The sequence below is a fragment of the Emiliania huxleyi genome (assembly GCF_000372725.1).
Source record: "Emiliania huxleyi CCMP1516 unplaced genomic scaffold EMIHUscaffold_291, whole genome shotgun sequence".
Taxonomy (NCBI): Eukaryota; Haptophyta; order Isochrysidales; family Noelaerhabdaceae; genus Emiliania; species Emiliania huxleyi.
The window spans coordinates 52,361-78,685 of record NW_005199844.1 but is presented as its reverse complement, the minus strand read 5'-3'; the positions used below and the strand labels follow the sequence as shown (position 1 = coordinate 78,685).

Sequence of the window (26,325 nt, the reverse complement as noted above, 5' to 3'; positions counted from 1 at the left end):
CTTGCTGCGGGCGGGCGCGGATACGGCGGCGCGCAATGTGAGCGGCAAGACGGCGCTGCAGGTTGCCAAGCAGGAGGGCCACGCCGAGTGCGCCGAGGCCTTCAGGCAGCACGTCAAGGAGGAGGTGGTGGCAGGACGGCCCACGGCGACGGCAGCCGGCGGCGCAGGCGCAGGCGGCGCTTCCTCCGGCGGCGCTCCCTCGGCTGGATCGAGAGTTGCGAAGACGCTATCTCCAGCGGTGGCGGCGGGGCGGGCGCCGAGCGGTGGCGTGGCAGCCCCCGATGCGGTCGTGACAGCTGCTGAGCGAGGCGAGGAGGCGGCGGTGCTGGAGTGGCTTGACGGCGGCGGGCGGGCCGACGCGACGTACGAGAAAGGCGAGGCGAGCGGCATCACGCTGCTGATGCTCGCCGCCGCCAACGGCCACGAGCGGGTGGTCGACATGCTGCTGAAGCACGGCGCGGAGATCAACCAGCAGGACAGCAAAGGCTGGACCGCGCTGATGCTCGCCGCCCGCAGCAGCCAAAAGCGGGTGGTCGACTTGCTGATACGGCGCGGCGCGGAGATCAACACGCAGAACGGCAACGGCTTCACCGCGCTGATGCACGCCGCCAGCTTCGGCAACGAGCGGGAGGTCGAGCTGCTGCTGAAGCACCGCGCGGAGCTCAACCTGCAGAACAGCGACGGCTGCACCGCGCTGATGCTCGCCGCCTACTTCAACCACACCGCCGTCGTGCGGCGCTTGCTGTGGACGGGCGCAGACACGGCGGCGCGCAGTGCGAGCGGCAAGACGGCGCTGCAGCTGGCCAAGGAGGAGGGCTGCGCCGAGTGCGTGCACGTCATCGAGGAGCATGCGGCGGCGGCGGAGGCGGAGGCGGCGGAGGCGAGGGAGGCGGAGAGAGCGGCGGCAGAGGCGGAGGCGGCGCGGCATGCCGAGGCGCTGCTGGCGGAGGAGGAGGCGGAGAAGGAGGAGCGCGCCAGGGAGAGCAAGAAGGGCAAGAAGAAGAAGAAGAAGAGCGGCGGCGGTAAGGCAGACAATGTGGCACCTGGCCCCAGCGCCACCGCCGCTCTGCCGCCGCCAGCCCCACCGTCAGCCCCATCTCCTCCGCCCGCCGACGCAGCCGCCATTGCTGCGGCGGACGAGGCGCTGCAGCAGGCCGTGGCCGCTGGCTCGTACGAGAGATTAGCCAGTGCGCTGGAGGCGTGCAGCGGCCTCGCAAGCCCGGCCGTGCTGGCGGCGGCGAAGCGCGCGCGCGACAAGCTCAAGGAGGCGCGGAGGCGGGACAGCCAGCGGCTGCGCAAGGCGCATGGCGCGGCGATGGGCGCGCTCAAGTCGCTCGACACCGCAGACAGCCCCTCCGCGCTCCGAGCGGGCATCGCTGCCGCCAGGCCGCACGTGGGCGCGCTGCCTGCCTTGGCCGAGGAGGTGAGCGCGGCGGAGTCGAAGCTGGAAACTCTGTCTGTCGCCTCCGCGCCGGCCGCGGCGGAAGAGGCTGTTGCTCGGCCCGTCGAGATAGCCCTGTCGGACCTCACCGCGGCGACGGACGGGTTTGCAGAGGGCAAGCTGATTGGCAGCGGCGGCTTCAGCCGCGTCTACGAGGCGTCGGCCAACCTCCACCTCTCCCTCGCCGCGCCTCCGCAGCTGCGCCACTTGCCGCTCGTCGTCAAGCGGGCAAAGTCGGGCCAGTCGGGCGGCTTGTCGCGGGCGGAGCTCGAGGTGAAGCTGCTCAAGGCGGTGAGCCACCCGCACTTGCTGCCGCTGCTCGGCTACTGCCTCTCACCCGACGGCGTCTGCCTCCTCTCGCCGCTGATGCGCGGCGGCTCGCTCGAGGCGCGGCTGCGTATCTCGGATCCCGACCGCGCTGCGCAGCTCCGGCGGCTGGGGATGGTGGAGCCGCCGAGGCCGCTGACGTGGCGGCAGCGCGTGCGTGTCGCGTGCGAGGCGACCGAGGCGCTCGTCTACCTCCACTCGAAGGGCATCGTGCACCGCGACGTCAAGCCGGACAACATCCTGCTCGACGAGAAGCTGACCGCCGTGCTCGCCGACACGGGCTTCGCCAAGGACCAGCGTCCCGACGCGTCTGTCCGCTGCCGCTCGACCGCCCTCTACATGTCCACGGGCTACCTCTGCCCCTCCATTACCAAGGGCGGCGAGTACTCGAGCAAGACGGACGGCTACGCCATCGGCATCACCCTCCTCGTCTGCCTCACCAGCCGCTCCGAGGTGCAGCTCACCGACCGGTGCGAGGACGAGTTCGAGGAGGACTGGACCGACATCGACGCGGTGAAGCTCGCCGACGTGGCTGCGGGCTGGCCAGTCGACGCGGCGCGCGCAGTAAAGGACCTCGCGCAGGCGGGGGACGGGCAGAAGAGCCTCTGCCACCACAGCTTGCGCAAGCGGCCCACGCTGCCCGAGGCGCTGTCGACGCTCCGGGCGCTGCTGTCTGGCGCGCAGGGCGGGGCGGGGGTGGAAGAAGCTGCGCCGGCCTTTGGAGACGAGGCCGCTGCGGCAGCCGCCCGCACCACCGGGTACGAGCCTTCGCCGCTCTCGGTGCAGGTGCGCGGCATGCGCACGGGCGGCGACGCGCAGGCGCGCATCCAGGGCAACATGCTGCTCGCCTTCAACACGCTGATGCCGCGCCTCGACGCCGTCTACGCCTCGCGCTCTGCGGCGGCGCCCGACGGCTTCGAGGAGCGCATCAACTACTGGCACCGCGAGTGCGGCTTGCCGACCGAGCTACGGAGCCAGCTGCACTCGCTGCGCATCTGGGCGAACGCGGCGAGGCACCACGACGCGGCGAGGTGGAGGAGGGACGGGCCGCGCAGCGAGGGGGAGGCGTCGCGGCTAGTGGCCGTGGTGACGGAGGCGATCGGGGCGATCGAGGGGTAAATTTGTGTACGAGTGTTCTTTAATGCTGGCTGATACTTTTTCTCTTTTAGGGCGGTGTCAATGAGGTGCGGCCATCACGTTCTCATCAGGCATGGTTGCTCGAGCTCTGCTTGCCGTTGGCCTTGCCACTCGATCCAACCCACCGACCGCCCTCATCCCGCTCGACCAGTGCGCGGTCGACGCCTTGGGCGCAGCCGCACGCGACGGCCTCAGCTTTGAGCCTCACTTTGACCCGCGGCCGGCGCTCGGCTGCTTTGCTTCTCTGGCCCCCGTCGTGCTCTCGTTCCACTGGGGCACCGAGCTGGAGGCGGCGAGGGAGGCGGCGAGCGCCACCAAACTGCGGGAGGAGGAGGAGTACCGCGCCTGCCTGAAGGGAGAGGGCTGTCCCGTCTTTTACGAGGAGCTCAAGGCGGAGGCGGAGGCGGCTGCGATCCGGCTGGAGGAGGCCAAAGGGTTCAGGCTAGCTGGAGCGAGCTACGCTCTCCTGCGGAGGCACGGCGTCCCGGTGATGCAGACGGTTGTTGGTCGGCGTGGCACTGCGGCCCGGCGGGGCACCGCAACCATGGCGGACACGGCGAGCAGGGTGGGCACCGGCTCGCCGGTGTTCCAGGTGGGCATGGGCCTCCCCTGCCTGATCCTCCTCCCGCTGGCGCTGCTTCTGGTAGCTGCCCCGGTCTGGATCGACGCGGGCGCGGGGCCGATCGTCTGACGTTCTGCGGCCTCGAGTAACACGTTCGCCGCGCCAGCCCTGCCTGTGGGCCCACGCCCATATATGCCACAAACGCTGGCCCCAGCGCGAGGGAGTAGCGATAGAGACGTGTGACGTGTGGAGGGCAGCTGGTGCGGAGACTCTAGCTTGTGTGGGGAGAGGAGCATGCGAGTGAGAGAGGCAGGTGGCACGGCAACACACGGCAACACAACGTGTGCGTGTCCCTTACCCCCCCCGTGGCCGGTGACGAATTGGAGTTGGAGCTGTTGCCCAGGAAGTCGTTTCGTTTTATTGGGCGCCGACCAACCCAAAAATACACTGACAGGAGAGGAAACGACTGAGGGTGCGCGAGGAAACTCCCTCGTCCCTGTCTGGCACACGCACACCCACACGCGACACGCAGGCCGAAGTACAAGTAGCCACCGCCCCAGCTGCAGCTCCAGACGGTGCCGTCGGCAGTAAGGGCGAGGTTGTGGTGCAGCCCAGCCGACACAGCGACGACGCGCTGGCCAGCCAACGCTTCTATCTTCTTGGGCAGCAGGTGGTTCAGCTGGTCGCTGTGGCCCAAGCTTCCAAAGCATGCATCGCCCCAGCTCCAGAGAGGGGAGCCTCCTCCGGAGTGAGGATGAGGACCTTGAGCGAAGGGGCCCTGAGCGGTGACGTCGTCTGAGAGTGCGTGTCGTGTGCATGTCTGGTGTTCATTATAGCTCCGAGTAGAGGGGGCGGTCTGCTGCTAGGGGAAACCCGGAGCGCGGAGCCAACCCTCGGAGACCCGTGTTTACTTTACGGCCCTTTCCCTGCGAACGCGCACCCCCCCTAGCTAGGGGTCAGGGCTCTCTAGCCCGTAGCCCGATCCCGATCATCCGGCCCGCTGGGTGCGCTTCTCAGCTCCCCGGCCCTGGATGTGAGGTTACTGACTGCACTCCAAGTGCTCCAAGTACAGACAACACAAGGGAGGGATGGGAGGACGGCACGCCGTCACCACACAGGGATTTTAAGGAGACTAGGGGTGTTGATGCGCTAGCCGTCGCCCACCCTTGGGCGTCCGCCTCTTCCTATCTCTCTTCGCAGTCTCTCGCCGATTCAAACTTCGGCGTCGGAGCAACGCAAAGTGAATTCTTTTCATCGAGCTAGCGTGCGGGGACAGCGGCATTGTGCACGGAGCTAAGTGCATTGCCGTTCTTAACGGAGTCGCTTAGGCGGCTCCGGTGGTGTGCCTGTGATAGTACCAGCACGCGCCAGTTCGCACCTGTGTCGAGCCTGTCTGCTGTGAGAGAGATTTCTTCTTTAAATTCTTTTCATCGGGGCTTGCGTCTCACGGCACAGCCCCACACACTCACACAGGCCAAACGCCAAAAGATGCAAGAAGTTCTAGGATGAAGCACCCCGGCGCCCCTCCCCGGAGCCGGACACGGACGCGGGACGGCCATCGCAGAGCAGATAGTCAATGAGCTTGCCTGCGGCGGGGGCGATCGAGTGCATGGAGCTAAGTGCCGCACCGTGAACCGGAATTCCGCACCGTCCGGCCGTCCGCGCATAGGCGGCTCCCATAAACAAATAGATAGAGCAGTCTCATCTAGGAGAGATGGGCGACGCACGAACACAGAGGCCTCTGGGGGGGGTTCGGACCCCCCCTAGCATGTGGTGTGAGTAGAAGTGCGCCCCCCTCCCTGGAAGCGATGTGCGCGTCTCGAGGGTGCCGAGCTGCTGTCGAGGGATGGAGGTGTTGAGGCCTGTCGAGGCCTGTCGAGGCCTGTCGAGGCCTGTCGAGGCCTGTCGAGGCCTGTCGAGGCCTGTCGTCGAGGCCTGTCGAGGCCTGTCGAGGCTGATACCATGCTTGTCCGTGTCGAGGTGTCGAGGAGTGGTGTCGAGCGTGTCGAGCGTGTCGAGCGTGTCGAGCGTGTCGAGTGTTGTCAAAGGGGTTTGCGCCTTGACGTAGCCGTGGCCGGTCTTGTGGGAGAAGGGTTGCGGTTGGCCGGGCTGCCCGCGCGTCTTGCAGCCCATGCGTCGTTGTTGCTACACGATGACCCAATAGTGTGGGAGTGTTCCTGCGGGCGAGTTGTGATGAGTAGGATTATACTTTAGCCAATACTATTTTGAAGTTCATAATGAAAATACAAACTTGCCTATGTGCACGTCTCCGCGGCGGCGGCTTGGAGGCGGCCCGGCGGAGCGGTCAGAGCAGCACTGCGCCAGCCGGCGAGCGAACTCTCGCTCGACTATATAGTACGGGCTCTACTGAATGGCCTCAAGGTGCTCTCTAGGGCTGCCCTATTCCGGCTACGTCGCTGAGCTTCGAAGGAAAGGTTTCGCTCGTGGCGTCGGAGAGCTGGCGAGTTGAGACCACGCCTCACTTTTTCACAGGGGGGGGATCCGTCTGGAAAAAGGACTGCGCATGCTCGAGCCCCCGGCGAGGGCTTGTGCTGTGAGTAGCAGGCGTGGTCTCTACTCGCCAGGTCGGAGAGCATTCTTCGGCGTACGGCACGCCGCCACCACACAGGGATCTTAAGGAGACTAGGGGTGTTGATGCGCTAGCCGTCGCCCACCCTTGGGCGTCCGCCTCTTCCTATCTCTCTTCGCAGTATGTATGTATGTAGAAAGATGAACAACAGAAGAGAGAAGACAGTCAGGCTCGGACTGGACACCAACGCGGTATGGCAGTCTCTCGCCGATTCAAATTTCCAAAATCAAACTGTGAGAGGGCTTGAGCAGTAAAAATTCTTTTCATCGATCGCCGATAAACTTGAGTGAGGCATTGAATTCTTTTCATCGCCCACAAAGTTCGATCTTCGATGGCCGATCTCAGGGTCTGAAGCGCTCGGCGCGCTTACCCTCGCCCGCATACATGCGCAGCTCGCCTGGCAATCAGGCCTCTCCAAACCTGAAGCGCGCACGCACCTCGTGGGTCACGCCTGGCCAGTCGCCGCGCGCATCGGCGTCCGTGTCAGCCGCCACCTTCAGAGCGGACCCGAGTTCGGGGCCAAGTCCTGCCCTTCACCCGCAGCAGAGTTCGCTCACGAGCCCGGCGATGGAGCGCCTCTCCCTTTGCGGCGACAGGGCGGCGGCCCCTCCGTTGCTCCTCGGCGGTGACTGCGGCGGCGGCGGCAGCGGCGGAGGCGGCCGCGGGTCAGCGGCGTCTCCTGTGGTTGGCACACTCGGCTGGCGGCGGCTACAGAAGCCGTCGGGCCAGCTGGCGGCGGCGGTGGCGGCGGCGCTTGGTCGGCTGGAGGACGTGGACGTGCTGCGGCACGGCGTTGCCTTCCGCGTCCACGCGCGCGTCCGCTTCGCCGCCGGCCTCGCCCTCGCCCCCCTCCCCGCCTTGGCGCCTCCGCCGCCCTCGTCCACCTCGCCGGTGTCCAGCTCTCCGCTGCGCACGTCCCCCCTGAAGGACTCCCCCGCCCTCTTCCGCCCCTCCTCGCACCCCTCGCCGCATCCCTCTCCCGAATCCGTGCAACCGCGGCGCAAGTCGCCGCTGCAGCGGTCGCCTCTCAAGGGAAGCAAGTCTCGCGAGGCTCCTGTCGTCGAGTCCTGCTGCGCCAACCTCACTGGTCGCTGGACTTGCTTCGCAATAGGATCGCCCCTCACGCGGTCTCCGGCGTCCGGCTTCAAGAGGCCCCTCCACCCTCTGGTCCAGCCGGCAGGTCCTATTCACACCTCCTATTCACGCCTCCGGCCCAGCCGGCAGGTCCTCCTCCTCGTCCCAGCTCGCGCTGCCCAAGCCGGGCGGAGCTGTGCAGGTGGAAGGGGGGGAACCCGCGAGCCCGAACCCCTGACCCCGCCGCCACACCTGCCCTGGCCCGCGAGCCCTACTCTCGGCCGCCCTTTGCCCGCGCGCGCGGCGCGAGCGCGCACCCCACCCCACCCCACGCCTCCGCCCTGGCCTGCCTCGCGGCGCAGCGGCGGCAACCGGCCGAGACGGGAAGACCGCTCAAAAGAAAGCTGTGGACAGGCTCAGCGGCGGCCGTCGGTGCAGGCGGCGGGCGCCGAGCGGGCGGCGGCGGGGCAGGCGGCGGGGCAGGCGGCAGCGGGGCGAGCGGCGGCGGGGCAGGCGGCGGCGGGGCAGGCGGCGGCGACGGTGTGGCAAGCACGGGCGGCGGAGGCGCTTGGGGCGGGGCCGCAGGCGAGGGCGGAGGGGCCGGCGGCGGCGGCGGAGGAGGCGGACGAGGCGGCGGACGAGGCGGCGCATGGGAGGCCGACACCCGTTGCAGCTCCTCCCCCCCCCGCTCCCGCTGCTGCCGCCGCGTCCACTTCGGCCTCGACCGCCCCCTCCGCCTCCCTCCCCACCTCCGCCTCCCTCCCCACCGCCGCCTCCTCCTCTGCCGCCGCCGCCGCCGCCGCCGCTGCCGTCAGCGCCGGCGGGCACTCCGCAGCCTCCGCCCCTGGCTCCGCTCACGCGTGTTCGTCGGTGTGTTCCTCCCCGTCGTCAAGCCAATCGGCCTCCGCTGCCGCCGCCTCCTCCGCCCCCGCCGCCGCTACGGCCGCCGCCGGCGCCTCCTCCGCCGCCAGCGCCGGCCGGTACTCCGTGTCGGCGGAGGAGGAGAAGGAGGCTCTGGCGAGGCTCGACTCGCTGCTCGAGAGAGGCACGGCGCGCGTGGAGCTGTCGATCTCGATCCTCCCCTCGCCTTCGCCCTCCGCCTCGCCACCTCTCGGGGCCAGAGAGGGCGAGGCGCGGCCTGAAGGCAGCAGCGGCAGCAGCGGCAACAGCGGCAGCAGCGGCAGCAGCGGCGCAGCCACTTCCTCTTCCTCCTCCGCCGCCGCCGCCGTCACCGTCGCCACCCACGACATTCTTGTGCGTCGGGTGTCCGGGCCGTCGGCGCACTTCCGGCGCGCGTCAGCACGCTAGAGCTTCGGCCACTCCTCGGGGAGCAGTACGCGTCTCTGTGCACCACTTTCCCCACGCGCGTGGGGGAGAACTCTGCGGGAGAAGTCTGCGAACGCAGCTGCTCATGATCTCGGGTACTCTCGGGTACTCTCGGGTACTCTCGGGTAATCTCGCAGCTGCACATGATGATTGACCGCCCGGTCCTCCTCTCCCAGGCGCGTGTACGAGGGGTTCCGTGAGCAGCTCTCGATCGAGCTCGGGCTCGGAGGGTACGGAGGGCTGGCTGCGTACTCTCCTCTCTCGACCCCGAGGCGGCTGGACGCGATGCAGCTCGCCGCGCGCGGGGCTGCGGCGGGCTTCCTGCCCACGTCGCGGCTCTCGTGATCGACCAATCCTGATCGACCAATCCTGAGGGCGGGCCGGGACGCCCGGCCGGAGCCCCCCAGTGGGCGGGGTACAGCCGAGAGTCGGTAGCACCCATAGAGAGAGTGCGCCGCCTCTTCAGGCATCAGCCCGTTCGCATATACCGTGTAGTACGTCATGTTCTGGGGCCATGTGTCGTGTGAGTCCACCTCGACGTTCGAGGTTACAGTATTTTGAGATGTGTGCTGTCTCTACTGGTGTTGGTACTCCGGTAAGCGGTATACCAAAAAACGGTGTCCGGCTTTTAGTTGTTGAAGCCATGGCACACTTGCGACTTGGGGTAGTCTGGGGGGGAGCGGGAGGGGAGGGGGGGGGGGGGTCTTCCCCACTGGCGGCGCCTTGCCTGTGAAGCCCCCGACGTCGTCCCGGAGGCGCAAGCGGCTGGCCGGATGAAAATCCTCCATTCACAGCCGTTACACGATGACGCACGGGTTTGCGGGTGACGGTGCCCTTTGACGCGCGATGCGGTTGCTGGTGCTGGTTGCTGCCATCTGCCTGCCTCGCGGCACCGTGGGCGCTCCACCAACGCCCCCCTCGACTCCCCTGTCGAGCCCGCCGCTCTCGTCTGCCTCCGCGGCCTGCCAGCAGCTGGGCCACCAGGACGCGCTCCTAATCTTGGATGTTCAGAATGCGTTCATGGAGGCGAGGCCCATCCGACCACAGGCCACGCCCTCATACAACGTCCCTGCTGTCGATGGCTTCATCGCGCAGGGAAACCTCTCTGTGCCTGACTCGGGCGCCATCATCGATGTGATCAACGCATGGCTCTCGCTGCGCAACTCCAGCGGCCGCAACGCGTCGGTGATAGCCACACTGGACTACCACCCTCCTGACCACTGCTCCTTCTGCAACTCTCACGAGGGGGGCATCCCTGCGGGGAGCTTCTGCCTCTTTGGTGCCCACACCTGGTCCACGGGCGACACGGGCGACACGCTAGGGTCAACCGCCAACAACAATTCGCACGTGTGTGAGGACACAGTATCTCAGACGGCGTTCTCCCAGAACGGCTACTATCAGTGGCCCTTCCATGCCATCGCCGGCTCTCTTAGTGCGCGATTCGACCCGTATCTTGACCTCCCGGACGACACCGTTGCCTTCAAGCTCGGAACGCAGCTTATGGAGGATAACTACGATGCACTGGACGGCGCTCGGCGCTCGTTGGCACCAGCTGGCCAGCACGACAGTCAGCCGAGCGCACTCGATCTGCTCGACGACCCGGCGCACGACCTCACGGCAGAACTGGAGATCCGCGGGGTGAAGCGACTGTTTGTCTTTGGGCTCGCCACCGACTATGTCGTGGGCGAGACGGTGAAGCACGCTCTTGGCCTGTCCGACTACACCGCACCGCTTCTTGGGGGCCAGGTGTTGCTTGTCGCGGACGGGACCAGGGCAATCCTATCCCATCTCGGGGAGGCCGTGACGGATGCGGTCGACAAGCGCAGTCGCTACGTGGACAAGTACATCACGACCAACTCGAATCTCACAGATGATCCCGATGGCTACGTGATCAAGGTCAGCGGCGCGAGCGAAGGGCTCCTGGAGCTGTGCTCGCGCGGCCTGGGGACCTGTGAAGACTCGGCACAGTGCCAGTCAGCGCTAAACCGCGAGTACTACTGCCGTCCACTGGCAGCCTTCGACTGGGGAGAATGCGCCGCGTGCCGGGATGTCGATCAGAGCGTTGTCGATCTGGGCGCAATCTGCCACGGACACGGCACATGCACCGACAATGGCGCATGCTCGTGCGACCTCTTGTACTATGGTGGCGCTTGCGCGTACGGAGGGCCGGTCGTCGTGGCGGCGGTGGCGTCGACGGTCACTCTCTTCGTTGCTTGCTGCGTCCTTGTCATCGCCACGCGAATGTGCACGCGGCGGCGTTCCCTTGGCCTGCGGGTGGAGAAGACGGGACTACTGCCGGTTCTCTCGCTCGCGGAAGGCCACCGGTACCACCTTTTTCTAAGCCACATTTGGGCGACGGGGCAGGACCAAGTGGCTGTCATCAAGCGTCGTCTCGCCACCCTCCTGCCCGGCGCCTCCATCTTCCTTGATGTGGACGATCTTCTGTCGGCAGACAACCTCGAGGCGTCAGCGTACGACCTGCCCGCAAGCTCAAACGCTGTTGCCCGAGCTGCTCCGCTGCCGCGTGATAGGCGCACATCGCGGAATCAACCGTCGTACTCGTCTTCCTCTCGGCGGGCTACTTCAAGAGCCGCAACTGTTTGCGCGAGCTCCGCGCGGCGCTCAAGGAGGAGAAGCCGCTGCTGCTGGTGCACGAAAGCAACCCGAGTAAGGGCGGTGCGCCCCTCGAGCAGCTGCAGCAAGAGTGCCCGCTGGAGCTGCGCGACGCGGTATTCGGCCCGCCTCCCCCCGATCAAAGGCTCTCGGGCGATCACGGTGGCCCTCTTCACGCCGGGTGCAACGCGTCCTGCCCATGCCGCGGTGAGCACGCACGCCGCCACCTTTCTAGGCGCTATGCGCATCGTGCCATGGCACCGCCTCAACCGCTTTCAGCTCGAGTCGTTGCGCCTCATCGCGGAGGCGACGCTCAGCCACACGCCGCACTACCGGAAGAAGGGGCGCTCGCCGCGACTCTACTTTCCGGAGCGCAGCGACCCGGCCGACTATGAGTTCCACTTCCCCACGCCCGCGGTCCTCCACGCCTCGCAGCACAACCCGGGCGCGGCGCACGTGGCAGAGCTGCTCGCCGCGAGGGTCGACAACCTGGACTGCCCCCAACAGTCTCGCCCGCTGCTCGAGACCTTTGAACGGCTCCGGAAGGAGTCGCACAGCAGCGGGTCGTCGGTCAGCTTGCAGCGGCTGCCGATTGCTCGAGCCCAGCCCTCTCACAGCCGAGGGGTCGGCAAGGTGAGCCGCGCCCTGGCGAGCGTGGTGATGCGTGTGGGCGTGCAGCGGACGAGGCTGGGGAGGCACCGATCCAAGGTTGCTCCAAGCTGGCCCGCGGCGTGGTCCAACGCAAAGCGAGGCCGCTCCCGCCACCCCCGCAAGCCGAGCGGGCCGTCACGGCCCCAGCTTGTCCCCCAGCTGTCCCGGATGCACTCCTTCCGGTCCGCGAGCCGCGCGCGCCAATTCCTGCTGCTCTACCTCAACGCGGACACCTTTGTCGGGGAGGCGGGCGATGCGCTGGAGATGGAGGTGCACGCCGCCATTTCTGCCGGCGTCGAGGTGTGCGCCAGATTCATATCGCCGCTCTCGATGTGACTCGCTGAGGCCGCTCTCCCCTCGCTCTCCCCACGCCAGGTGGTTGTCTTGCACGAGAAGGACCCGGGCGCGGGGTCGGTGCCCTTTGAGCACTTCTTGCAGGTGACGCCGGAGCAGCTCGTGCGCGCAGGGCTCTATAGAGCGTTGGCCACTCCCTGGTTTCCGGGGCCGCACGCCCGTGTGTCCTTGGCGACCGCGGCGCAGGCGATGGGCGCGTCTAAGAGAAAGAAGGGGCACGGCCAGGCGGCGCGCTCTCGCTGCTCGGCTAGTACGCCGGGAGGGGGTAGCGTGCCCGCGGATTTGCTTGCCGGGCTGTGAGCTGTGAGTAAGCTGCGAAAGGGTCGGCCGCGTGCAGATTTTATACACAATGCCGCGGCAGAAGCACTTGGAGCCTTGGTTCTTTTGTGTTATTTTTGAGCTAGCCCCTTCGATGTTAAATGAAACAAACGCAAGGCGGACACACATCGTATCTCGTGTGCGACTGTTGTATTATCGTAATCACCTTTAAGAGACCGGCGGACCGGCCCCTCAAGCTCAACGCTCAAGCCGCGGGGGGTCAAGGACCCACAGCAAATTGCTAATTGGCAACCAGAGCCACGAACAGGAACACAGAGACAGCCGCTCGCGAAGGGTCAGACGATCTCAGACCCACGCTCGACCTTCCTCGAGACTCGTTGAGACACCACACGAGACACGAGAGACTGTGCTTCCCATCTCATCAATCCAGTTCCAGATCAATTGATCTAGATTGAGATTCTAGTCTCGAACGCACCTTGCCGCGCCACGTCGACTGCCCAGGCCGAACGAGTGGCAGTGCGCACCGCGCCGCGGCGCTGCGTCTCCTCCTACCTCGCTCCGCCGCAGCTTCCGCCACCACTGCTGCACCCACCCTCCCTCGCTAGCTAACTACCGTTGCGCCCACGCCTCGATCTTCTTGGGCAGCAGCTGGTTCGACAGGTCCTCTCCGTGGCCTAGGCAGCTGCTCTCGCCCTTGCCCCACGTGAAGACGGCGCCGTCGGCGGTGGTGGCGAGGCTGTGGTCCTCTCCCGCCAGCACGGCGGCGACGCGCTGGTCAGCGAAGGCCTCGACCTTTTTGGGCAGCAGCTGACCCTGCTGGTCGCCGTGGCCCAGCTTGCCTGCGGCTCCATGGCCCCAGCTCCAGAGGGCGCCGCCAGCGGTGAGGGCGATGCTATGCGCGGCTCCAGCCGACACGGCGATGGCGCGCTGGCCAGCCAGCAACTCGACCTTCTTCGGCAGCAGCTGGCGTTGCACGTCGCCGTGGCCCAACTTGCCATAGGCTCCACCGCCCCAGCTCCAGACGGCGCCGTCGGCGGTGAGGGCGACGCTGTGACCCAAGCCAGCTGACACAGCGACGACGCGCCGCCCTACCAACGCCTCGGTTCTCTTGGGCAGCAGCTGGTGCTGCTCGTCGCCGTGGCCCAACTTGCCGTCGCCTCCCCCGCCCCAGCTCCAGACAGCTCCGTCGGCGGTGATGGCGATGCTGTGCACATCTCCAGCCGACACAGCGACGACGCGCTGGTCAGCAAAGGCCTCGATCTTCTTCGGCAGCGACTGCCTCTGCCCGTCGCCGTGGCCCAGCTTGCCAAAACCTCCCCAGCCCCAGCTCCAGACACTGCCGCCGGCAGTGAGGGCGAGGCTGTGCGCGGCTCCAGCCGACACAGCGACGGCGCGCTGGCCAGCCAAGGCCTCGACCTTCTTGGGCTGCCACTGGTGCTGCTGGTCGCCGTGGCCCAGCTGGCCTTGCCCCCCCAAGCCCCAGCTCCAGACGGCGCCGTTGGCGGTGAGGGCGAGGTTGTGGTCCTCTCCAGCCGACACGCTCACAGCGCGCTCGCCACCCAGCGGGGAGGGGAGGCGTGTCGGCGTGTTGAGCCGCGTCACTTCATTGCCGTGCCCGAGCAGTCCCGGAATCCAGTTCTCAGCCGTTCCGCACGACGAGAGCCGCCCCTCGCCGTCGATGAAGAGGCTGTGCCGATAGCCCGCCGCCAGCCTCGCCGGCGGGTTGGACTCGCACAGCAACGCAGCGAAGCACAGCCACCGCACGGCGCAGCTCTCGCCCTCTGGCTGCGCCGGAAGCTCGAAGCCGCGCTCTCGCGCCCACAAGCGGATGGCCTCTAGCGCAAGCGAGGCGTGGAAGAGCAGCGAGACGGCCGCGACGCGAGCGATGTCGGCGGGGTCGCAGCGAGAGAGGGCGCGCACGAGGAGCTCAAGGGGCAGGTCGAGGAGGCGGGCAGGCGGCGTGCTTGGCGAGGGGGCGGCGGCGGCGGCGGTGGCGAGGCGGCGCGAGCGGCGGCGCGGCGGGGTGGACATCGCGAAGACAAGATGTGGAGTTGCTGCTCTTCGAGGAGTTCGGCCAGCTATCACAGGCACACGCAAAAAGAGAAATGCATTTACGCCTGCCCTGTGGCTCGGTCGACGGCGTGTCTCGCGCCTTGCAGGCGTGCTGCCGACTGTGACATGTTCGTGCACCGGCTCAGTTCTCGCGCGGCCGGGGCCGTGAGGCTGTGGAACGGCGAGCCAGCGCGGCGATCCACCCCTGCACCGACGCCAGAACTCATCCTTTTCGAGTACGAGGCCTCTCCTTGGTGCCGCCGCGTCCGAGAGACACTTGGCGTGCTCGGCCTCGCGGCTCTAATCAAACCGTGCCCTCGCGAGACGCTGCGGGCGGAGGGTGCGTTTGGAGCAACCTCGAGGCACAGGCCCGAGGCGGCTGCCGCGGCGGCGGAGGCGGGAGCATCTAGCCGCCTCAGCTTTCCTCTGCTGGTGGACCGGACGGCGGGCGTCACGCTGAGCGACAGCGCCGCCATCTGCGAGCACTTGTGGTCTCTGTACGGCGGCGGCGTCGAGCGGCCAACGCTGGATCAGGCGCTCAACCCAAGGAGGCGGACACTGCTCGACTTCCCTCTCCTTGCGGCGCCTTCGGCGCTGCGCCCGTGGCCGGAGGCGGAAGATGCTGGCACTATGCTCCGCCGGAAGCTGTGAACCGGTAAGCGGTGATCCGAAGGCTGGGGGTAGGCGGGGCTGATGCTGGCGCCTTCTGAGCCCAACCAGCAGCCGCTCCTGCTCTACGGCTGCGAGGCGGCCCAATGACTCGTTCCCTCTAGTACTGATCATCTCCCAGCGTAGCACGGCGCGCGCAACGACTAGTTATCCATGTCCTGCTGGTTGACATTATCACTCTCCAGCGTAGTGGCTGCGAGGCGGCCGGTTGACTATTTGATGACTACTGACCCAACCTGCGCCTTCGTTCTTGACCGACTCCTGCTTTGCGCAAGGCGGACGCGGGCTCGAGGCTCGTCCGCGAGGCGCGAGATTATCCGAGATTACCCGAGATTACCCGAGATTACCCGAGATGATTACCCAAGATTGCCCGAGATTACCCGCGGGCTCGAGGCTCGTCCGCGAGGCACGCTCTGCTCGCTCCCGCTCCAGCACCACCGTCCGCCTTGCCGACCAGTGAGTGGTCTTCCCCGTGCAGGCGCTCTGCTCGCTGCAGCTCGAGTACCGCTCACAGCCGCGGCCGCTGTCGGCGCCGCTGCCCGCGCTCGAGGATCCGAACAGCGGCTTCGCTGCGTTTGGCGCCAGGCAGGCGCTCGAGCACCTCGACCGCACCCACCGCACCGGCGAGGCGCTCGGCTGGCTGGCGCCGCTGCCGTCGCCCAACCTCGGCGAGGCGCGGATGCACCCCGTCCTCGCGCGCCTGCTCGGGCGATGAGGATTCAGCGCCGCTCTACGGTAAGGAAAGAGGGAAGGAGAGAAATAAGGTAAGGTAAGGTAAGGTAAACTTCTCCACACACACGAGGTGGCGTGGGGCAAGTGGGGGGGCAAAGCGTAGAAATATATAAATAGAACTCCAAGTATGCACGGTCAACAATGTGAGTCGGACCGGAAAAGGCAAAGACTTGAGGTTACGTATAGACAATGGGGCCATGGATTGGTGGAGCACTTGCGAAACTTGGAGCGCACTCTTGGAGTGCAGTGTCATTTGCGAAATGCGATTTGCCTCACGTCTCGTGCACCAGGGCGCAGGGCCGGCGGGGGGGAGCTAAGAAATAAGAAGAGCGCACCCAGCGGGCCGGACTTTCTCTTAACCGCGCCAGTCCGCGCCCTTGTCGTGCCAGTGTGCTGTGAGAGAGGCTTGTATCGTTTCAAGAATGATTCTCTTCAAAATAGAATAAGAATATAAACAAAAGAACTCTCTCTCACAGCAAAATAGAAAGCACACAAAAAGGCTAGTACACAACACTCAGAACAGTCGACAGAGTCACCATCAACACAATACAGTACGCAAAATGTCTAATGTGTGTGCGTGCGAGTGTACAGTTCTGTTGCGAGTGTGCACCAGGCCAGCGCAAGAGCCAAGAGCAAGATATGGCAGACACACGGCCTCAAGAGGCCGGCCCCTCCGCGCTCCCGGCTATCGTACACATGGCAGGTTCGAGCTGTCCACCCCGGCCTGCCGTGCGAGGCACTGGAGCCTCACCCGGTTGTAAGGGCTGTACATCTGACTGGTGGCCTTATAAGCGTCTCGCAGCTCCGCCCCGAAAAAGAGCTGCGGCCAACGCTCCCCGGCGTATTCCCTCATGATCAGCGACGCGTTTTGAAAGCGTCGCCCCTCTGGAGTGCGGATCTTCTTGTGGATCGTCTTCAGGTTGCGGTGCTGCGGGAACCCGGTTGGGTCTCCCGGTTCCGGTGCATTGCAGGACGTGGAACGTGGTTTATGGACCGCGAGCAGGTCGATCACCCGGTGGACACCGACGGCAACCTCCTCCCAGTCTACTTTCTTGAGATGTGCGCCATGTTCGACGGCAAGAATGCGCAGGCCGTTTACCAAGAACTGTCCAGGAAGGGGTTCTTCCATTCGTTTGTGCCTGACGCTCAGAACTTTGTGGCGGGGATTGCAAGTAAGCAAGAGATCGAGACTTGCAGAGCCGCACTCACGGAGCGTACCCGAAAGGGCCATCTGGTGGACATCGAGGAGAGCGCTGACGGGCTCCGCATGAAGGTGCGATCTCCTGACGGGCAGACGCATGACTACGTTCCGTTGGAGCGCGGCTCGTTTCTCATAAATTGCACAGACAACGTCATTGAGGGGCAGCTTGACGTCCAGCCCATCATCAGCGATGACGGGAGGGTGCTAAACACGCAGAACCCTCTTCGGCATAGCGGTCTCTCGGCACACTTGCAGACGCACGCGTGGTTCCTGGGGCTGCTAGACGGTGTCTGGCAACAGTACATTGTCAACCCGCCATGGAATTACCACCAGAAAGATACCTTCATGCTGCAAGGCATTGTTGGCCACAACACGCGGCTCATCAGTGCCGTGCTGCCGACGGAGATTTTGGCAGCAACCAAGGGGCTGGGACATCCACCGGGATTGCCTGCTCCAACACCCGAGTGGCTCGCCCGCGTGAAGGAATGCACCACGCTGATCGCAAAACGACACGAGACCATGGAAAAGGCGCGGTACACCGACAAAGCATCGCCTTTCCCCCGTGAGAACAAAGAGGTGCTTGGCGGCAATATTGGAGCGAGGGGGTGTGGGTGAGTTGAGAAGGTGTCTTATGTCTGCCCGTGCACCGTGGCATGCACCACACCTGATAGGTAGTCTGGCTAGCACACCCGAGGAGATGGCGATGTTGGGACTCTGAGTTTTCACTCTCCCTCTCTCCTCTAAATGGGGTTCTGCCGTTTTCGAGATTATAGAGAGAGACACTTTAAAAAGAAACACAAGGAAAGAGTGGCTAGGTAGCCTGCTCTCTCGTGGAGGGCGGTGCACAGAGATACTGGCTCGGCCGGCCTTCCGTCTTTTGAAGTCTTCTTGCGCTACGCAGCAAGGCCATCATGATCCACGGCGAGAGCGGCGAATCCGCCAAAGGCGGGCGTGATGAGGCCGCCAAGGCCCAAGCGAGTTCAATCATATCGCGGCGTTCCTATGAGGGCGGCGGCAGGCGCGGAGCGTTCAGCAAACTGGATGGGCGCACGAGTGCGGCTGCGGGCGGAGAGTGGGCAGGGTGGGCGGCGAGGCGCTTGCCGCTTGCCGCTGTCGGGGATGCGAGGGCGTGGCCAGGCGTGTGGATGGCAGTCGGCATCACATGTACATGTACATGTTTGTAGGCGGGGGTGTGTCACGTCAGGCAGCCTGGTTTCTTTTGAGCATGTCTTGGACGAGCGCCTCACCCTTAGGCGGCTCCCGAAAAAGAAAGAAAGAAAAGAGGCAACCCAAGGGAGGGATGGGAGGACGGCACCCCGCCACCAGAAAGGGATTTTAAATAAATAAATAAAACGGGCACGCCAAACGAGGGGGTGGGAGAGGGACAGGGTCCCCACCTGCACGAGCAGGATCTTGGAAGGACGATCAGGGACAGAAAGGGATTTTATAGGCGTTTAGCGGCGGCAAAATTCTTTGTTCTGAGCGCCTCGTCCAGACAAGGCGCCGAACGCCGGACTCTTCTTCCAATGACGCTCTGCGACCAGATCAAGTGGGCTTGCTGCACGATCAAAGGCGCGCGCCTCGCCGCCGTTCCGCCCCCGGGGAAGCGCGGGGCGTTTGAGCGCCTTGAGGCTCCGCGCTCTCCGGCACCCTCCACGCACCTCTACCCAACCTTTGTCCGCCACGCGCCAGGCCTGAAGAGCATAAAGAAGGTCTTTACGAGCGTCGTCGGGACTTGCTTCATCACACTCGGGGTGCTCCTGCTCGTACTCAACCCCGTCGGCCTCCTCGTGAACTTCGTCGCGTTCATCCGTGTGGTGCGGCTCGCCCTCCTTGACGCGCGCGTCGGTCGCCCTGTGCTGCTCGCTCCCGTCTGACCGCGCCGCCGCCGCGCCGCCGCGACGCCACACAGATGTGGAACATCTTCTTCGGAGTGCTGATGCTGCTGCTGCAGTTTGGCAAGACGGAGTGGCTGCTCATCCGCTTCGGCTTCCTCGGGCACTGGGCGGGGCGGGCGTTCTTCTTCTTCTTTTGCGGCACCAACATTCTGTTGGTGGACCCCGACGGCGGCGCGTGCCCCTAGAAGCGAACACGTCTCTTTGCCCTCCGACTCGCACTCGAGATGCCACGCATATTCAACTGCATCAGCCGCATATTCTCCGCTGTGTTCGTCGTACTCAGCCCGCGTGTGTGTTCGCGCGGCACTCGTCCGAATGCACGGCACGATACCGCATTCACACAAAAGCACACACCCCCCGGGCCCGCATTCACACCCCGACGCCTCACACTGCGCAGGCTCGTGCGCGCTCTGCTTCTTCTCGTGGGCGATTGGCGGGATGGCCATGTCTCTGCCGGCGGATCTCCCGGGCGCTCTCCACTCTGCCTCCTTCCTCTAACAAGAATGGGCTCATGTTAGGTTTGTCAGACCGTGCTCGGGGGGGCTCTCCTCTTTTGCTGGTCAGGATGAGAATCAGAGTAAGCAATCTCGAACTGCAGGTTTGTCGGGCTGGTCGAGCTCATCTTTGGCTGCTCCTGCCAGGGGGAGAGCGTCAAGCCGCGCCAGCGGCAGGCGGCCACAATTAACACGGCCGGCCAGGCCGCGAGCTTTCGCGCTTACTGCGCGTGTGCGAAATGGGAGCATCACTGCTCTGAAGGTAGAAACCGCCACACATAGGCCGAGCCCTCTACCGCGCGCAGCGAGTGGAGCTCCGCCACCTCCGCCGCCGCCGCCGGAAGCCTGGCGGGGGTGCACGCGGCGGCGGCGGGCTCCTCCCTTAACCGCGCCGTGGAAACCACAGATCTCGAGGCGCCGGAGCCAGCGGCGGTGCGCGCAAAGGGAGGTAAGACGGCCAAGAAGAAGACGGGAAAGGGCGGCGGCGGCGGCGGAGGTGGAGGCGAGGGGGCAGGCGGAGGCGGAGGCGGCAGCGGCGACAACCCTTTCTTCGGGAATCGGCACTTGCCAGACTCCGACCTATCCACGTAAGAGGGCCCAGGCTCGCCGCGGCGTCGGAGGACGCCACCGTCGCCTAGACTCCCTTGCGTCACTACGTGCCTCCCCGTGTTTGGAGCCTGACTTGTGTGCCCCGTTTGAGGTTTGTGCCGCGTCCCGTGCCCCCGAGTTCATTTTAATAAAGGGGAAGGACGGAAGGACCCTCAGTTGCACAGCCTTGTTATGAGAAGAAAATACGTCCTATGGCGCTATGCGGAGAAAAGAGACGCCGTCGGTCAACCCGTCATGCGGCAGGTGGCTTGCTTTGGCTCGCTGCCACCGCGGTGGCTCACCAAGGACTTTTCAGCGTGCTGCGTCATCACCACGCGGCGCGCAAGCCACGCCTCACCCGGGCAAAAAGAACGACCGCGCGCCGCCGCCGCCCGCCTCGCCGCGCCGCGCCGCCCCGCGCCTCGCCTCGCCTCGCCTTGCAGCAGCGCACGCGCACACGCACCCACGCGCCCGCGCTCGCTCCGCGAGAGCGAAGCAACCCTCCAAGCGAGTTCCGAACCGGGAGCCAAAAGGTCCCGGCTCGAACCGCGAACCGGTTCGACCACCGCCGCTGGCGGTTCTTGCAAAGGCATCAAAGGCAGTGCTTGATATAACGTGAAATAGTGCGAGCGCGCGAGATACTCACCCGACCCACCGTGCCCTCGCGAAAGAGATCTCGCGCCGCGCGCGCTCGCACACGCCGCCCGAGAGCACTCCCACCCCCGCCGCCTCGCAAGCTCACAGGTTGATTTGAGGAGAAGCAGCTGGGGGAGGTCAAAGCGGGAGAAGGCGGCACGGCGGCGGCGGCGCGGCCCCCCCCCATCCCCACGCCTCCGGGTCGTGCGTACCGCCTCCGGGCGCGAGTGTCCCCCCAGCGTCTGCTCCGGCAGTCGCTCCGGTAATCAGGCCGAGAGTACCAGGGAGGAGGGGAGAAGAGCCCAGGGTGGGGAGAGGAGAAGAGCCCAGGGAGGGGGGAGGAGAAGAGCCCAAGATGGCCTCCCTCTCCCTCCCCTCCCACCGGGCCTCCCTCTCCCTCTCCTCCCACCGGGCCTCCCTCTCCCCCTCCTCCCGCCAAGCACCGACAGTCTCGAGGGGCCAGCCGCTGGAAGGGGCAAGCCAGCGGCACGAGGGCTTCAACCACACAGCTACCAAGGGAACGCGACCCACACAAAGCACCAAAGTTAGGCATACCCCCCGGCGCAGTGTCCCCCGCTATGTGTCGCCGTTCGTCGGGGCACGCTATCCTGTGCAGTCAGGGCAAGTGGGGGCGGGGTGGACAGCCCAGCGCAGATGCACTGGGATCTCTCTGCCCAGTCCGGGGGTGCGTCGAACCTTCCATCACCCTGTCGGAAGCGGCGTGCCGGTGGAGGCACGTCCGGGTTTTGGAAGTAAAGATATATTACTTTTTTCCTATGGCGCTATGCGCTGGTCTGTGAGAGGTTGAGGTGCGAGCCCTGGAGGCCCTGGGGTATGGGGGGAGACTACGGCTCTACCCGCGGGCCTAGAAGGCCAGGGGTTGTGCGCCAGGCCCTCCTGCTCGGCTCCAGCGAGTAGACATGGGTACCCTAGAGGAGGCACGTAGTCACTGCGAGGGTCGTGATTTCTTGTTGGTCTTCAAAAATCTCTCTCCTCACGTAGTGACGCAAGGGAGTCTAGGCGAGACGCCGGAGACTATTTGTTTGTTATTTCAGCCGTTCTTCTACATACGGCCATCGCAGAGCAGATTGTGAATAAGCTCGCCTGCGGCGGGGGCGGTCGAGTGATGGAGCTAAGTGCCTCGCCGCCCTTTTTTAATGCCCGCCGCCCCATCGCGAATTCTTTTTCGCGAGGGAGCTTTGTCAAATTGTTTTTGAGCTAGACTTCGGGGGCACGCGGGAAATTCTTTTTCGCCGGTGGCGTTCTGGGCGTGCAGCACCGCCGCCACGATGGCGCTCGGCCTCCGCATCAGCGCGCCTCCCAGCGACGCCGTGGTGTCCGCGGCCGCGAGCGGCCCCAGCAGCGCCGCCTGCGCCGCCGTCTGCTCCTCCGCCGCCCTCCGCCTCTTCTCCTTCGGCGCATCGGCCCACCCCTGGTGCTGCTCGGCGCGCCGCTCGCCCTTCTCGAGCCTCTCCCTCTTCGTGGGCGGACGGGCGTACGTGAACAGCTCGTCGGCGTCGCCCGCCGCCGCCCGCCTTTCCGCGGGCACGGTGCGCACCGCCTCCACCGTCCACGCCTCCCGCAACGCCGCGCCCCGGCCCTCGCCGAGCCGCTGGAATGGTCCGCCGCCGTCGGCGTTCGCCGCCGCCGCGGCCCAGGCCGCCGCGGTCAGCGCCGCGCCCTGACCGACAAACGCGCACAGCGGATCCGGCATCTGGCCCACCGCCTCCCTCGCCCCGTGGTGGCCAGACCCTCCTCCACCCCTTGTGCAATCGCGCTTGTTACGCCTGATCGCATCATCGATTCATTATCTTACGTCCGTCCCGCCGCCCGCCGCGCGGCCAGACTCCACATCACATAATTGTAAACGAACATAGATAGGAAGGCGAAACACAGTCCGACCAACGACTGGGACACCAACGCGGTATGGGTGGACGCAGGACGGGCGATGACGGTCACACAGGAGCGAGAGAGAGAGAGAGAATGGCCGTTATCCGTTAGTGCGGACGTCGCCGCGGCTCGCCTCTGCCGCGGCGGCTGCTGCGCGCACGCGGCGGCGCCGCTCTCTCGCGAGACGGCTGGCGACGCGGCTCGCCGCCGACGTACGGTGCGCTCGTCCGACGGTCCGCAGCGTGGCGTGCGCGGCGCTGAGCGCCGCTCTGCGAGCGCCTCTGCGCCTGCACTGCCTGTCTCTGTTGCTGTTGGTGGTGGTGGTGCTGCTGCTGCTGGTGCCGATGCTGCTGCTGGCGCGGCGCGGCTGTGCGACTGGGCTCGACGCGCGCGTCGCGAGCGTCTGACGCGGCGGGCGGCGTCGGGCAGGTGCGCTTCTCTCTCGGGTGGTGGTGGTGGTGGTGCTGCTGCTGCTGGTGGTGCAGATGCTGCTGCTGGTGCGGCGCGGCTCTCCGACGCGACTCGATGCGCGCGTCGCGGCTATCTGACGCGGCGGGCGGCGTCGCGGGCGGCAGCGGTGGCGGCTCGCGGGTGGAGGTGGAGGCTGGTGGCTGTGGTGGACTTTGAGTTTATTTCATGGTCGTGTACGGGGACCGGGGGGTCAACCGGGAGGCAGGGGGTTCAACCAGGCGACGGAGGACCGTGGGCCATCGCGGGGACCGTTCGCCCGGAGGGCGTACTGGGCAGATCCGGATGGTCTTCACGCCGGTGGGAGGCACCGAGGCGTCTTGGACGCTCAGCTCTACCTTAAGCTCCTGAGGGGCGCGTGGTTGTAACCACGTAGTATGACTACAACCCACCACAGACACCCTCCCCCACTCCTCACGTGTGTTCACACCCTCACCCGCTCTCCTCTCTCCTCTCTCTCTCTCTCTCTCTCCTCTCTCTCCTCTTGTCTGTGCTGTCTGCCTGACTCAGGCACTCAATCTGCCGATGCGTGATTGTGTGTGGGCTGCTCCGAGGGGGCCCTCTGTGCGATCCGACGGGTAGGGGGGCTGTGCCCGGGCGGTGTCCGGTGTGGAGTCCCCTTCTGATCCCGCCTGGGATGTTGGGTGTGAGGTTGTGGCGGCTTCGATCCCAAGGGGGGGAGCTGATCCCACTCAATAACCAACTCTCAGGGGCAGTAGGTGGGCGAGCTTCAGGCACGCTCATCTCGATCGTCAAGACGTTGCTACGCGCGGTCTTCCGCGGGGGGAGCTGCGTCGACGGGTGCGGGACCGCGGCGCAGCCAGTGCCGTGGCGATGCCTCCGGCTGTTTGCGGCGGGCGGCTTGCTGCTCGCTGCGATGGCGAAAAACTCGTCTCGCCACACGCCAAGGGCTTATGCTCTGGCGAGACGTGAGGCGCATGCGCCCAGGAGGGGAGGGGGCATGTGTAACGACACTGCTAGAGATGCCTTTCGGGGCCCAGAGATAAAACTTCTGTGATGCCATGCGTGACCTAGTAGTGTCCCCAGCTATGGGCGTGTCCACGTTGGAGCCAGGTGTGGTGTGGGCGCGAGAATAGCTCCGCCGTTCATGGAGGCAACCGATGCGAGTCGACTGGTGTGTGTCGTCGTGGTTTCGTATCAAGAATTCTCTCTCTCTCTCTCACAGGAGCGACACACAGAACCACAAGACAAGACACTCAGCCAACGGGGCGGCTGCCACACATCCGGAGCGAACTTCCCTGCTCGAGCGCACGGAGCTAAGTGCCGGTTTCATGCGGGCGAAAAAGAATTCGTGCCGCCGGTGGCGTCCACGGAGCGCGTTCTCGGCTTGTGTTCTCGCAACCACGCGGCGACCAAAGCCAGTTCCGAATGTTTCGCCTCGTTTTCGTCCTCGGCGCGCTCCTGTCCTGTGAGGCGCAGCTCCGCCCGCGCCGCGTGGGCGTCGACCCGCTTGGCGAGTCTGAGCCCGCCGCCGATGCGGCGGGCGGCGACCTCGAGGCCAAGCTCGCCAAGCTCCGCGAGATGGCGGCGGGCGGCGGCGCGGACGCCGACCCGGCGGCGCAGATGGCGATGCTGCAGGAGCTCATGGGGGGCGGGGAGGGGGGCGACACGGCGGAGCTCGGCAAGATGATGGCTGGCGCGGGCAAGGACTTTGCGCAGGCGATGGCCGCCAACATGAAGGAGGCGGCATCGCTGCTCGAGAACCCGGACGCGCTGCAGGAGAAGCTGTCCGAGCTGATGGGAGGCGAGGGCGAGGGCGCGAACCTCATGCAAGAGATGCAGTCCGTCCTGACGGACCCGGACAAGCTGCGCGAGGGCATCGCCGCGATGGCAAACAACCCGATGTTTGCGCAGATGGCGGACGCGGTGCCGGGGCTGAAGCAGGCGTTCGCCGACCCCGAGGCGCTGGAGCAGGGGATCGCCCACGTCACCAACGCCTTCGCGCAGATGCAGGACGAGGAGGGCCAGCTCGACGTCGGCAAGATGGCCGAGATGATGCAGCAGTCGATGGGCGCGATGGGCAGCATGTTTGAAGGGATGGACGCCGAGGGCGTTCAGGAGAAGCTGGCAGAGATGATGGGGGGTGGCGGCCTCGGCGGCCTCGGCGCCGGCTCGCTCGATGATTTTGGCGCGGCCGACAGCGAAAGCGACGAGTTTTGAAGCGGCGATCGCCCGAGCCCTCTTTTTTCTGAACACGTGTGGACTCACCGCCTGACGAACTGTGCTCTGTGGAACTGTGCGAGGCCCCCTAGTGGCGCAAGCGGTGTGGTGTGTTTAGCGTGCTATCGTACCGGAAAATCGCCGAGAGGCCTGTGAAGGGGCGCGTGTCGCGTGGGGGGTCCGAAGGTGGGGTCAGCTCTGCCGACTTGTGCCGCGGTGTGCGCGGGCCCTGCGGCCCATCGAGATCCACCATGGCATGGGCGATGGGGCCCCGGCCAGGAGACATGGATGGGAGGATGGGCCGCCCGGCCTCGGACGCCGGAGCTGGAGCCCATGTGCAATGTTGATCCCCGGGATGACATGATGTCATCCCACGCGGATGATGCCCATATGCCGCGGGGGGTCCTCGCGTCTGCGGAGACCGGACGAGTGCGGTCTGGGCCAACACTATACCGCTCTCACACGCGCCGCGCGAGTCTAGGGCCCTTTGTTTGCGCTTAGGGGCCTAAAGAGAACACAACCCCCTCTCCCTCTTCTCCCAGAGAGTAAGCTAAAAGTACGTACTGAAAACGTAAAAGTCTGCCGTCGACCGAGATAGATAGAGATATACATTTTTCACAGCGGTTTGTGAGGATTGAGCTTTGACGGTTTCCTCGCTTACCTTTTCCGGACCCCGCGCCGCCGCGGCACCGCGTCTCAGCAGCCAGCACGCTTGCACGCACCGGGGACGCACTGATGTATCTCGGATGGTAAGGGGGTGGGCTGGCTGTGTGATGCGGCCGGGCTGTGCCTGTGCCGTGTGCGCTGCCATACTGCATACACCATGGGGCTGCACCGGTTTTTACTTTTTTTTACGCCTACGGCAGTATATTTAAATCATTTTCTCTTGCGCCAACGCAAAACCAGAGAAGAGAGATGGTCAGATGTGTTACAGCCTGAGGTGTAGCCTGCAGCTAAAGCTCGCCAGCAGCGCTCTAGCGAGGAACTGTCGGTGCGAGACTAGGCCCTCATATCCGACAGAACGCGCTTGTATACTTAGGCCCAGCGCGCCCCTGCCTTCTCCTGTACGCCGACGAGAACCCCCGGCGCGCAGCCCTGCACATCGCCTCGTCCGGCCCAACCCTCTCCGGATCCAAGACCGCACAGCCCCCCCCCCCCCCCC

The 26,325-nt window shown here is 65.7% G+C and overlaps 8 protein-coding genes across 8 annotated transcripts; 6 read left to right on the top strand and 2 right to left on the bottom strand.

Moving 5' to 3' along the window:
* Positions 1–1,498: 1,498 nt before the first annotated feature.
* EMIHUDRAFT_54219 (hypothetical protein) lies at positions 1,499–2,224 on the top strand (the record flags this gene model as incomplete). The annotated part of the gene is made up of 1 exon (XM_005775859.1): positions 1,499–2,224. A coding segment is annotated over one exon (726 nt), but the record flags the coding sequence as incomplete, so codon positions are not given.
* A 754-nt stretch (positions 2,225–2,978) lies between these two features.
* EMIHUDRAFT_239576 (hypothetical protein) lies at positions 2,979–3,596 on the top strand (the record flags this gene model as incomplete). The annotated part of the gene is made up of 1 exon (XM_005775858.1): positions 2,979–3,596. The coding sequence occupies one exon, from the start codon at positions 2,979–2,981 to the stop codon at positions 3,594–3,596; it is 618 nt and encodes a 205-aa protein (XP_005775915.1).
* Positions 3,597–8,094: 4,498 nt separating this feature from the next.
* EMIHUDRAFT_444097 (hypothetical protein) lies at positions 8,095–9,072 on the bottom strand (the record flags this gene model as incomplete). The annotated part of the gene is made up of 2 exons (XM_005775857.1): positions 8,634–9,072; positions 8,095–8,420 (listed from the first exon to the last, which is right to left on the bottom strand). Coding segments are annotated over exons 1-2 (651 nt in total), but the record flags the coding sequence as incomplete, so codon positions are not given.
* A 231-nt stretch (positions 9,073–9,303) lies between these two features.
* EMIHUDRAFT_239574 (hypothetical protein) lies at positions 9,304–12,375 on the top strand (the record flags this gene model as incomplete). The annotated part of the gene is made up of 5 exons (XM_005775856.1): positions 9,304–10,956; positions 10,989–11,232; positions 11,306–11,640; positions 11,881–12,021; positions 12,097–12,375. The coding sequence occupies 5 exons, from the start codon at positions 9,304–9,306 to the stop codon at positions 12,373–12,375; spliced, it is 2,652 nt and encodes an 883-aa protein (XP_005775913.1).
* Positions 12,376–14,487: 2,112 nt separating this feature from the next.
* Positions 14,488–15,794, top strand: EMIHUDRAFT_368077 (hypothetical protein). Its single transcript, XM_005775855.1, has 4 exons — positions 14,488–15,018; positions 15,091–15,153; positions 15,351–15,380; positions 15,554–15,794. The coding sequence occupies exons 1-4, from the start codon at positions 14,533–14,535 to the stop codon at positions 15,788–15,790; spliced, it is 816 nt and encodes a 271-aa protein (XP_005775912.1). The 5' UTR covers positions 14,488–14,532; the 3' UTR covers positions 15,791–15,794.
* A 2,740-nt stretch (positions 15,795–18,534) lies between these two features.
* Positions 18,535–19,091, top strand: EMIHUDRAFT_116410 (hypothetical protein; the record flags this gene model as incomplete). Its single annotated transcript, XM_005775854.1, has 2 exons — positions 18,535–18,825; positions 18,921–19,091. The coding sequence occupies 2 exons, from the start codon at positions 18,535–18,537 to the stop codon at positions 19,089–19,091; spliced, it is 462 nt and encodes a 153-aa protein (XP_005775911.1).
* Positions 19,092–21,659: 2,568 nt separating this feature from the next.
* Positions 21,660–22,338, bottom strand: EMIHUDRAFT_116409 (hypothetical protein; the record flags this gene model as incomplete). Its single annotated transcript, XM_005775853.1, has 2 exons — positions 21,660–21,728; positions 21,904–22,338. 2 exons carry the CDS (start codon positions 22,336–22,338, stop codon positions 21,660–21,662), a joined length of 504 nt encoding a protein of 167 aa, XP_005775910.1.
* A 1,963-nt stretch (positions 22,339–24,301) lies between these two features.
* EMIHUDRAFT_444092 (hypothetical protein) lies at positions 24,302–25,297 on the top strand. The gene has a single exon (XM_005775852.1). It carries the CDS (start codon positions 24,372–24,374, stop codon positions 25,161–25,163), a length of 792 nt encoding a protein of 263 aa, XP_005775909.1. The 5' UTR covers positions 24,302–24,371; the 3' UTR covers positions 25,164–25,297.
* Positions 25,298–26,325: the final 1,028 nt, after the last annotated feature.